At 40.4% G+C, this 12,040-nt stretch overlaps 1 protein-coding gene across 2 annotated transcripts; it reads right to left on the bottom strand.

Annotated features, from left to right (window-relative positions):
* Positions 1-5,962: 5,962 nt before the first annotated feature.
* On the bottom strand, positions 5,963-11,766 carry LOC130490966 (keratin, type I cytoskeletal 12-like). 2 transcript variants are annotated; one of them, XM_056864785.1, is made up of 8 exons: positions 11,287-11,766; positions 10,577-10,659; positions 9,550-9,706; positions 8,211-8,372; positions 8,001-8,126; positions 7,106-7,323; positions 6,991-7,004; positions 5,963-6,113 (listed from the first exon to the last, which is right to left on the bottom strand). In XM_056864785.1, the coding sequence occupies exons 1-8, from the start codon at positions 11,764-11,766 to the stop codon at positions 6,016-6,018; spliced, it is 1,338 nt and encodes a 445-aa protein (XP_056720763.1). In that variant the 3' UTR covers positions 5,963-6,015. The 2 variants fall into 2 exon arrangements, with proteins under 2 accessions (XP_056720763.1, XP_056720762.1); XM_056864784.1 differs by lacking the exon at positions 6,991-7,004 and adding an exon at positions 6,912-6,964.
* Between the last annotated feature and the right edge of the window lie 274 nt (positions 11,767-12,040).

The following is a 12,040-nucleotide window of genomic DNA, read 5'->3' as shown; positions in this document are numbered from 1 at the left end:
TGGTGGTATAGTATATGTATGTATGTATGTATGTATGTATGTATGTATGTATGTATGTATGTATGTATGTATGTAGTTACTGGCAGAAACTACGCAAGGCTTTCTGCATTCTCATTTACTGCGCTTGTCAGTTCCTGTTTCTTCGGGAGATCTATTCCCCCCTTTTTACTCCATCTGGTGGTCAGTTTGATATCACACCAATTTATGTCCAGCATATCTCCCTACAGATTTTAACTTGAGGATTTTATGCTGGGCATAAAATGGTTTAATATCAAATCGACCACAAGATGGAGCTAAACATGTGCGAAACAGACCCCCCCCCCCCCAAACAGACAGGAACTTTACAAGTGAGGAAAATGAGAATGGAAAAAAGCCCACAGTCCTGGATAGCCACAATGAAAGTTGATCTGATTTTAGCCTCTACTAGCCCTTTCCCAAAACCATTCTAGGGGATGTGGCACCACGACAGCAGATTGCATCTCTGATTTACACCTATTCATTTGAAGGTGTTTAAAGGTCCTTTATGTGCATAAGGTTATCTGCATATCCTCAGATCATCAGATTTATTATGTTTAATCTCCTTTGAAATTATGCAGAATTATTGGTGGGGTATTCCCACATTTCCTCTGTTAAGATTTTCTGGATAGTTCCCATGCAGGCCTTTTGATTTCTCAGGATAATTTTTTTCTTAGCTGACTGGAAGGATTTACCACTGAGGTTTACAGGAATAAAGTTTTGATTGGCCTGGCCCGCTGCTTGGAGAACCAGACAATTGCATGTCTTGGTTTTGTTACCTGATTTTTGAAGAATGCATATATATGTATTAAACCTCTTTTGGATCTCGGGATATGCCAAATGGGGCTTTTGAATGGTGACTTCTGAACTTGTAACAAATGCACGGGATGATCACAGCAAGCCAATTCAAATCAGCATAAGGCCACTTAATTTTACCATGGTGTTGGTTAGAGTTGGGGCTGCCAAGGTGTTGATTGCTGGAAGAGAAGTATGTTATCATCGGGTAAAGAAATTGAAATTGTTCACGATTTTCTATTCCTTGGTTCTATCATCAACCAAAAGGGAGACTGCAACCAAGAAATCAGAAGGAGATCGAGTCTGGGGAGGGCGGCCATGAAGGAGCTAGAAAAGATTCTTACGTGTTAGGATGTGTCACCGGCAACCAAGATCAAGTTAATTCCTGCCATAGTATTCCCTTTTACTATGTATGGGTGTGAAAGCTGGACAATGAAGAAAGCTGACAGGGAGAAAGTAGATTCCTTTGAAATGTGGTCTTGGAAGAGAGTGTTACAGACACTGTGGACCATCAAAAAAACAAATAAGCAAGTTCTAGATCTAATCAAGCCTGAACTGTCTCTAGAACAGTTTGCGGAGATCAAAGTACATGGTAAATTAAGAAGCAAAGATGCAGATAAAGTTTGAGATTAAACTACTGGATTTCGGAAATGGAAAAGCCTAATGGCTGTTTTGTTTATAGGAGGGAGATAATTGTTAAATTACTATGCGGTAATCTGATTTTAATTGTGATAAGTTTTTATACCATATTTTATTTGAAATGTTGTAAGATTGTTACATGTAGTGTGTATTTCTTGGTCTTTGACCGCGAATAAAATTCAATCAATCTCTAGTTCCTCTGGCAGCTGTTTCAAGATGAGAACCATCTGCCAACCACAAGTCCCACTAGGCAAGAACCTTGCCTACTTTCCTGAAACATGGGGCAGGTGCCATATTGGGGAGCAGTGCTCAGAAGAGCCATATGCAACTCCAAAGCCACAATGAGTATCACTGGTTTAAAGACTTTTTAAACATTTTCGCTGTTTTATCCACCTTCACAACTTTTGTTTTCTTCATCTTTCAAGCTTACAGTTGGACCCACCACCACTGCAAAGAGTTACTCCCCAAGGTATCACTGTGAAATGCTTTTATGCAAAGCCTTTTTTTAAATTGAGGCTTTGGTTTTGATCCCTAAGACACTGCTCCCCAAAAGTATGGTGTGAAATCTATTGCATCTAGTGGCTATGATAGGAAGCCATTCAGTATTTCCATTATAAGATACCACTTTGAACTAGATTTCCTTCCAGTATTTTTTGAATTTTCTTTCTGTAGCTTCTTTTTGCATCTTTTTCCAGATTTCTGTAGAATATCTTTAGGTTACTACAAGTGGGGGCTCACAAGGACTTGTGGGTCATCTCATTTCCTCCTCCTCCACTATATCTTCTTTCCCTTGTGAGGGTGTAACTATTTAGGATAGCACTGTGCATCTCTCAGTAACCTATGTGATGTGGCATTTTTCTTTTTCCTAAAAACCATTTCTGGATTTTTAAGCATATGGCTTACTAACGGGGAGGGCGGGCTATAAGTCTAATGAAATAAATAAATAATAAATAAATATTTCTAAAGCCTCACATTGTCTAGTAGCTGGAGTACAGAAGCAGTTTCATAGATGTAGATCCTCACTTGCCTTTGGTCATGAGCAGTTTTTGCACTGTATGGTAGATGTGATTAATCTGATATCTCCTTGTTGCAAATAGTAGCCTAAGCCACCATCCATACTGCTCTCAGGATCGTAGAGGCTCATAAATTCTGTTGTTGTGACATGCTTCACATCCTCGAGTATAACAATAATAGCAAACTCCTATTTTAGAAAACTTGGGGAAAGGAGTAGGGGTGTGCATTCGGATATGCCGAATCGAAAAAAGAGGCACCATTTTAGTGAAGCCAAAAAGGCAATGCAGAAAAAAGGCATTTTTTTGGGGGGGGGGGGCTTTTTCAGGTTCATTATCCTTGTGGGACTCGGGCGGGGGTTAAGGTAGAGCCACCAAATTTGCAGCATAGCCGCAGATGATTCTCCTTACAACAACCCCAAAGTTTGGTGAAAATCAGGTCTGGTGTTCCAATTATATGGGCCCTCAAATTTTCCTCCATTGTTTCCAAAGGCGGATGGATGAGGGTACCCTCTTTGTGGGCCCATAAAATTGGACCCCCTGACCCAATCTTCACCAAACATGGAGATTCTTGTAAGGAAAGTCACCTGCAACAATGCTGCAAATTGGTGGCTTTACCTTAAAAAACTGCCCCCCGAGCCCCACAAAGTTTCTCCATAGGTTTAATGGACCCAATTTTTTTCACATATTCAAAAAAAGCTGGGGGAAACCCCCATATTGGTATAGGGTTAGGCTTTTTTTATTTTCCCAAAATTTTCAAGTCTATTTAAACCCAAATCTGAAAAATACTGAAAGAAATTGGTGTACATCCCTAGAAAGGAGGTTTCCTTGGGGTCCCATTGTTCTCCTCTGTGGTCACTGAGTGGGTCACACCTCCTAACTTTGTCAGCATTATGGGTTAGGTGTTCCAGGTGACCCACAGCTCTGCACCCCCGTCATCTGGACTTAGAGAAAGGGTTTTTATATCAGAGGGACGAGTTTCCAGGTGGCCTTGAATTGTGACCCCTCTAATTACATGAATAGAAGCACTAATCATGTAGAGTGGACTAGCCTTTAGTGCTTCAAAAACATCTAAAACGCTACATGAATGCTGATCTGCATTTCCTATATAAAGATTATGGTACTGCACACCTCTCCACTGTGTTCAACTGAATGGTAAAGGAGCCGTGGTGGGGAAAGGAGGAACATGGAGAATGACACCATTTTGCAATCCATCACAAGTTTTGCAATAATGTTTTTACACTTCAGTCCGTTTTGTTTTTATTCAGCTAAATACAGAGGGATATAAATGAATTAATGGAACAGGCCCTGTGATTTGTATGTGAGAGCTGTTTGATCATGGTTTTTTTTTTGCTAAAAGTAAAATGTTTGGAATTCTTATTTTCTCGAGTCCCCAGTAGATGGCAATCCATGCTTTCGAAAGTCTGGTTTGAAACATGCTGTTTGCTAGTGTAGAAACTTACTCCAATGGACCTGTTTATGCCCACTGCAGCATTTTTATTTATCTCCCAGATCCTTTTGGATTTATTTAGAAACTTATTTGTTTGCTTTACCAGCCCTGTTATGAACCTTTCCCTCCTTTGTTTGTGTATTAGGTCTCTTAGAAGTTAAGCCTGCTGGCATTGTCTATTTCTCGTAAATGGTTTCATTCTTAGGCACCTGAACACTAATTATTTTCTCTTATCCCTTTTTATATTGTCATTTATAATTATTCTTACTGCATTGCTGATGGTCTCATGTTTCTTCAAGTAACTACAATGCTGTTAATCTATCAGGGTTACTTATAGACATGCTTGATATATCGGGGATGTGTCGAAAAGGCAATTGATTAGTGTGCTTACCTCCATGTGAGCCAGCGTGGTGTAGTGGTTCAGAGCAGTGGACTCTATTCTGGAGAACTGGGTTCGTTTCCCCACTCCTCCACATAAGCAGTGGACTCTAATCTAGAGAACCAGGTTCGATTCCCCACTCCTCCACATGAAGCCAGCTGGGCGACCTTGGTCCAATCACAGTTCTCTCAGAACCCTCTCAGCCCCACCTACCTCACAAGGTGCCTGTTGTATATGGGGTGGGGGGAGGCACTTGTAAGCCATTTTGAGACTCCTTACAGTAGAGAAAAGTGGGGTATAAAATCCAACTCTTTCTACTTCATTATATAATCTATAATTTTTGTATTCTTCAAATGAGAGAATGTGAATGGAATCGCTACCTCTTTCCCAATCCCCCGGACTTTCTTGGAGGCTCAGGGAAAGATTTTTTTTCCCATTTGCACTGGGACTTGGTGAAGGTTGGGTAAGGGGGTCCAATTTTATGAGGTCTGGAAGGGGTAGCCCCCCTCCATAGGGAAACATTGCGAATTTAGGATTGTAGAAACAAACGGAAATCTAAAATCAGAACTGAAGCAAAGCATAAGTATTAATATGACACATTAAATGATGCAAAAATTACATAGTAGGATCCTAGTTTCAGGAGGTTATACACAGCAGTATAGGCCACAGTCCTTAATAATTTATCTAAGTAATTTTTTGAATCATTTAATATAGTGCGACTCTTGTGCTCACATAGAAAATCCCTCTTGAATAATTCAGTTTTGCATAGTTTGCAGAAACCCATGAGAGTGGGAGCCTTCCTGGCCTTCTCAGGCAGGCCATTTCATAAGGTGTGGGGGCACAATGGAGAAGGCATGTGTACGGGCAGCTGTTGATTTTGCCCATTTGCAGGTTGGCACCTGCAGAAGACCCTGCTCCAACAAGCAAGTTGTCAAATCCCATTTTGTAATCTATAAAGCTGCATAAAGTGCTCCGTGGGGCCATATTTCTCTGCCAGGTGGTATATGATCCAACACTGGTCTAAGGTTGAGAAGCCGGACCTGAAGCGTGTATGTTCCTCAATTTAAATGGAGTATAAAAACCAATTCTTCTTCTTCTTCTGTGGTTATGGTTCTGAAGTTTTAAGTCTTTCATTTGATATCAATCTTATACAGTGTCTGCCTGCAATACATTTCATTAACAATGCAGTTGTCATGTTTCTAAAAAATGAATGGTAAAAGTAGAGGCACACCCTTGCTTAAAAATAAATAGAGGGAAGAATATTTATTTAAATGATTTATAGATCACACTTTCTGTACCAAATGTGGACTTTGTTGTTTAGATATGGGAAGATATGAAAATATTTTTAAAAATTACATCATTTGAGTAGGCTTGTAGTAAAAGCCTGTTAATTTATATATGAGTGATCTGAGAAAATTCCATACTTAGAATACCAAAGTATGCTACTTGTTGCTTTCAAAAAGCCTACCGTAATGTCTTTGAACATGGTGTTTAGCACATATATGAGAAACCTAAAGCGCAGGACATGTCCTAAAAAAACCCAGCCTTGTATGATTAAATTACTTGTTAAATAATACACCATATAAGCTGGAGTATGTTTATAGAATTATTTAACGAGAGGAAATTTCAAATATGACTTTGCTTCTATAATATTTCATGCAGGAGAGAAAAATAAGTGAATCCAATCATTTTTTGGAATTCAAATAATGAATAGCTGGCATTTTTGCTTATAGTTTTTCTTCAATTTCCTTAACTTGGGATGAAACCACTTTGCCGTCCACCACCTCTTCAACAATTGTCTTGATCTTTCTGGTTTTGGTTGGATCTAAACAGAAAGAAAAAGAAGGTTCACAAAAATTACGCTAATCCTTACAGTAGGGTTGCCAGCTCTGGGTTGGGAAATACCTGGAGATTTTGGGGGGTGGAGCCTGGGGAGGGTGGGGTTTGGGGAGGGGAGGGACTTCAATGCTATAGAGTCCAATTGCCAAAGTGGCCATTTTCTCCATCTGAACTGATCTCTATCGGCTGGAGATTAGTTGTAATAGCAGGAGATCCCCAGCCATCACCTGGAGGTAGGCCAACCCTACATTTCAAACATGCTCTAAATATTTTTCATTTCCTAGTATATTAAAATTTACAGCACAGTAATATGTGACTTGCTCTGATCTGGATGGCCCAGGCTAGCCTGATCTCGTCAGATCTCAGAAGCTAAGCAGGGTCAGCCCTGGTTAGTATTTGGATGGGAGACCACCAAGGCATACCAGGCTTGCTGTGCAGAGGAAGGCACTGGCAAACCACCTCTGTTAGTCTCTTGCCATGAAAACCCCCAAAAGGGGTCGCCATAAGTTGGCTGCGACTTGATGGCACTTCACACACACAATATGTGAATTAATCCAGTAGGCAATGTGTGCTGTACACACGTCCACAGTGCATGATAGGAAAGTGAGGTGTGGCTCAAAAGCAGTGCAAGAGGGATAAGACAACAGCTGAAAGAAAGACTAAATTAAAATAAACCATGAAATTAAACAAATAAGATTAAACTCATGGGTGTTCCTATTAATGGGGCATTTCATTGATGTTCTCTCAACCATACATCTGATCAGAAATCCCAACGTCTGCTTACCAGGAGTGGAATCCACTGACTTCGTGCTGGCCACGGAAGCACTTTCAAATGAGCTGCAAAGGAAAAGTAGAGCTGTTACACCATGTAAGATTTCTAGGATCAGGCTGATGATGAACTTAGGCTTTCACAGAGAACTGACATGTAACATTGGAGGTCTTTAGGAATCAATTTAAATATTTGGACGGTCCTCCTACCCAATCTCGCCATCAAGTAGTCTGCGGTAAGTCTCAATCTCCATTTCCAGCCGGGTCTTGATATCCAGGAGCTGCTGGTACTCTGCGTTTTGTCTTTCCATGTCTGCACGGACCTGGAAAAGCTGGGTTTCTAGGTTTTCAATCTGAAGTTGCATTTGCGAGAGCTGGCTGCAGTATCCTGCTTCTGTTTCTGCTAGGGTGTCTTCAAGAGATTTTTTCTTTATTGAGAAAGAAAGAGAGAGGGAGAGAGATTATAAAATGTATGACAGTAAAACAAACTTATGCATGCTGGATCACATAACTAGCTGTGAGGTAGTGGCAGCTGTGAGATTTTTAGTTCTTTTGATTTGGGAGCCAAAGACTTGATATACTTTTTAAAATTCTGCAAATGGTTCTGTGAGAACCCATTTTATCAAAACATTGACCTGATAGACATGTTTAAATACTTGAAGGGATGTCATGTTGATGAGGGAACTAGCTTGTTCTCTGTTGCTTCAGAGACTAGGACACGGAGTAATGGATTTAAACTAAGAGAAAAGCGATTCCACCTAAACATTAGGAAGAACTTTCTAATGGTGAGGGCTGTTCGACGGTGGAATGCGCTGCCTTGGAGGGTGATGGAGTCCCTGTCTTTGGAGGTCTTTAAGCAGAGGCTAGATGGCCATCTGTCGGGAATGCTTGGATTGTGGGATCCTGCATGGCAGGGGGTTGGACTCGATGGCCCTTGTGGTCTCTTCCAACCTTGTGATCTTGTGCACACAAAAGCATGTTAATGAAACCCAACCACATGTATTGAGAAGAGAGAACCATTTCTGGACCTGTTGTGCCATTGTAAGGTCATTTTTGAATAGTGTGAAAACTCCCTGAAACAGTACATAGTTCCTGGTCACCCTACCATAGCCAGTTGAGACTGCAGTTCTATTTCCAGGCTTTGCAGAGTACGTCTCAGGTCTGTGACCTCATTTTTTCCTGACTGAAGCTGTTCAGAATTTGAGGAAATTTCTCTTTTCAGTTCCCCACTCTGAAATATCAAAACAGGAGAGGTTGGGGAACAAAATCCAATGTCAATAATTCTATTCAAGCAAATATTCTCTTTCTGAGATACCTTTTCATTGAACCAGGCTTCAGCTTCTTTCCGATGCTGTTCAGCAACTGCCTCGTACTGAGCTCTCATATCGTTCAGAAGTTTGGTCAAATCAACCCCTGGAGCAGCGTCCATTTCCACACTGACTTGACCAGTGGCATTGCTCTGGAAACCCTGGAGTTCCTTAAAAGACAAAAAAAGAAAAGAAACCTAGCATAGAATGGCCCAAAAGTCCAGCCTGATGCAATATCTAAAGAAATGGGTTAGAGAGCTTACTCGGACATGCATTCTTCAATATCCTGTCATCCAACATTTAAGAAATTCAATAAACATCCTTGTAATGAGAGAGCCTTGTTATTTCTTGTTTCAGAGCGGCATGGTGATGTTCAAGCACATGAAGAGACGTGAGTCCCCAAACACTTGGGCCATTTATGAATGGCTTTGTCCTCACAGTCACCCCACCGACTGCTTCGGGGCTTTGTTTATTAGGGTTGCCAGGTCCCTCTTCGCCACTGGTGGGAGGTTTTTGGGGTGGAGCCTGAGGAGGGCGGGGTTTGGGGGGGAAAGGAACTTCAATGCCATACAGTCCAATTGCCAAAGCGGCCATTTTCTCCAGGTGAACCGATCCCTATCAGCTGGAGACCAGTTGTAAAAGCAGGAGATCTCCCGCTAGTACCTTGAGGTTGGCAACCCTATTGGTTATGCTTGCATTTTCCGACCATCAGAGGTTGCCTCGCTCTCCCTATGCATTTCCGTGTGTTTTCCCTGCATTTCCTGGATGTCGGCTAAACAGTTTTAGCCTGTAGCTAAAACTGGGGAAATGACCTACAAAATAAACTTTCCTCCCTGTGTACGTCTTGTATGCTTAATGCAGTTTTAGCATTCTGAGAACCTATTACATCTGGCTAGTCTGTAGCATTCATTTTTAAAACTGAAATACTTATTAAAACTGCTCAAATGCACATTTGCTTTTATTTAACAAGTAGCATACCTAGTTGAGCTAGGTTCTGTATATAAGCTAGAAAATTGACCATTAGATTTGGAGCATGATAATTACTTCATGACTGTACTCACAGTCCTCTTACCCGTGCTTTCCTACATATTGCATAGGGATTCCTACTATATACTGTTTATTTTATGGACTTTATCTTTCTATTTTGCTAAATCAAAAATCTGGGGGGGAAACACTGTTTGTTTTTGGCTTCTCTTTGTGTATATTCTCTCTATATGAGTTGAAAAGAGAACAAAGAAGTTCTTGCATGGTGACTTAGTGCAAATGGAGCTTGAACGCATAATGTTATGACGTGGAATAAAAAGAAGAATTACAAGAAACACTAGAACGATTGAAACAAAAACCTACTTCTTCATGGTTCTTCTTGAGATACACCAGTTCCTCACTCAGACTTTCGATTTGCATTTCCAAGTCAGCCCTGGTCAAAGTCAATTCATCCAGGACCCTACGCAGCCCATTAATGTCAGCTTCGACAGCCTGGCGAAGAGCCACTTCATTCTCGAATCTGAGAAGAGATCAAATATATATTTTCTAACCAAGCCCAGGTCTCCCAGCTGATAATGCAGAGGTTTATTTGGGGGAAGGAGCTGGTGCTGAATCTCACATAGTGCCCTTGCCACATCTGACCAGTATACAAAATAATTCCTAGGTCAGAATAACCCATTCACCAATCACATGTTAACTGCATGTGCTTTTTTCTCTGATTCTGGCATCATTGTTTTGCTTGTCTTCGAATTTTTTCTCTTTGAGATCTATATCTATTTCTCCTTCTTCCCAAGATTGTAACTTGGGATTTCTTCTCTTGAATTCTGATCTTTCTTTTTTATCTTTTTATTTCTGCTGTTTTAAATAGCATTATTTCCAACTTAAAAACTCTAAACTTTAATCTTTGCTTTCATTTGATACCATAAAGTCTGCTTGATTATTTTAAAATAGCTAGACATAATTATTATAATGCTCTTTTAATCTAGACTATTGCTTTCCTTTAACCTATTTTATCTGTTTCAAATTCTTCAATTCTTTTTTCTTTATTCTTATTTTATGTGTATTTTTCCTGTTCTTTCAATTCTACAAGGTTTCAATATACATTTTTTGTTGCTCTGCGTCTTCCTTATATTTCTGATCTCTTTTAAAAATATATATATTTATTCCTTTTCAGTAGGCATGAGGCTAAATATTCAAAGGTGCAGGAAAGAAACACTAAACTGTTGACTTCTATGCGTTTTATAATTGTGTTTATTGCGTTTTTATAATGCTTTCTTTATATTGTAAGCCTTCTAGAGTTTCTCAGGGGAGAAAGGTGGCTAATAAATGTTTTTAATAACAAAAACAATGATAGTATATTTGGGAGCCTTCACCAAACAGGTCTACTTACTTAAGTCTGAAATCCTCAGCTGCCAGTCTTGCGTTATCAATTTGAAGGACTATCCGGGCATTGTCGATAGTTGCATTGATTATCTGGAAAACAGAAAGAGTATTTCTGGGGAATACAACTTTGCCCTAATGATTCTTTGATTACTAGTACTAGTGCTTCAATAGTACGTACAAATGAAACCAGGATTTCCCACACCACCTGCAAAATAGGGTGCAGCAGCTTTCTTAGGCTTTACTTTCTTAGTCTTATGGTATCCTTCCATATACCCAGTGGTAAATGAGAAATGAAGCAATTATCTCTATAGTATTCAACTGGCCTTCCCCCATGGGTATGCTACTCATGACATGTTATGCTTAACAGTAGGAGAAGTGTTTTGTTGTTTTTTTACTTGATTCTTACATGAAATTGCTGGAAAATGGTTTAACTAGATTTATCCAAGTCATGTTGGTATGTATCCCTATGCATCCTGTTTCTATTTCCTTGAGATCAATAAGGCAACTAATTGCATTTTATAAAAGTGTTCATGGTGACCACTGAAGGATACTTATCTACACAACTGTAACATCATACAGCAACAAACTACAAGTCACAGTATTGTAAAGTATAAGTTATTTATTCATCTTTAAGAGCCGGTTTTATAATATTTCCTCTGGGCAGCAATATGGAGAATTCAGTTTGTAAAGAAATGCAGGGACCTCATGATTGCTTACCTTGTTCCTGAGATCTTCAATTATTGGGTAGTATTTACTGTAATCTTTGCCAGCTGCAGGACCACCAACACCTGGTCCATTTTTCTCATACCATTCACGGATTTTGCGTTCCAGCTCAGTATTGGCTTCCTCCAATGAGTGCACTTTATCCAGGTAGGCGGCTAGGCGGTCATTCAGATTCTGCATGGTTTCCTTTTCAGTGCCTGATAAAAGGTTGCCTTCACCCCCAGCACCAAAGACCCCAGTGAAACCAGCAACTGAACCTCCTCCAAAACCACTGCCCAGTCCTCCACCATATCCACTGCCCCATCCTAAACCGCTACTGCCACCACCACCAAAGCTGTGAAGAGACCCCCCACCAAATCCTCCCCCCATACTCCCTGAACTACCGGTGCTAGAAAGCCTAAAAGAACCTCCACCAAGTGCACTCCGGGAAGAGAAATGCCGAGGTCCAGAAGATGATCGGATAGAGAGAGCCATGATATACAAAGAGGGCAGAGCTAAAAACCTGGTGCAGTGATGATGGGATAAACCAGAGTAGCTCAATTGTAGGCTTCAGCTTTATATATGAAACAAAAGGGAGTGTTTGCCTGGTGAAGTCCACTCCTCCTTGAGGCAACAACATGCGTTCATCTGTTGCCTATTAGATTTATCTCCAGACCAAGTGGGCTGATATGTTCAAACCCAAAATTGTCCATTGGCATGGAAAATTCAGTGCCCTCTGGGTGTTTGTACTTCTAATGGGTGTATTGGG

This window comes from Euleptes europaea, chromosome 18 (assembly GCF_029931775.1).
Source record: "Euleptes europaea isolate rEulEur1 chromosome 18, rEulEur1.hap1, whole genome shotgun sequence".
NCBI classification, from domain to species: domain Eukaryota; kingdom Metazoa; phylum Chordata; class Lepidosauria; order Squamata; family Sphaerodactylidae; genus Euleptes; species Euleptes europaea.
The sequence above is the reverse complement of the archived record's forward strand: the minus strand, read 5'-3'. Positions and strand labels throughout refer to the sequence as shown.

What these genes read in the sequence shown, in the direction of transcription:
- LOC130490966 (XM_056864784.1), bottom strand. Translation starts at nt 11,766, where the DNA reads ATGGCTCTCTCTATCCGATCATCTTCTGGACCTCGGCATTTCTCTTCC. An exon ending in AAGCCTGGTTCAATGAAAAG is followed by an intron (nt 8,127 to 8,210) that starts GTATCTCAGAAA and finishes TTGATATTTCAG; the next exon opens with AGTGGGGAACTGAAAAGAGA. An exon ending in TGCAGTCTCAACTGGCTATG is followed by an intron (nt 7,324 to 8,000) that starts GTAGGGTGACCA and finishes TTCTCAATAAAG; the next exon opens with AAAAAATCTCTTGAAGACAC.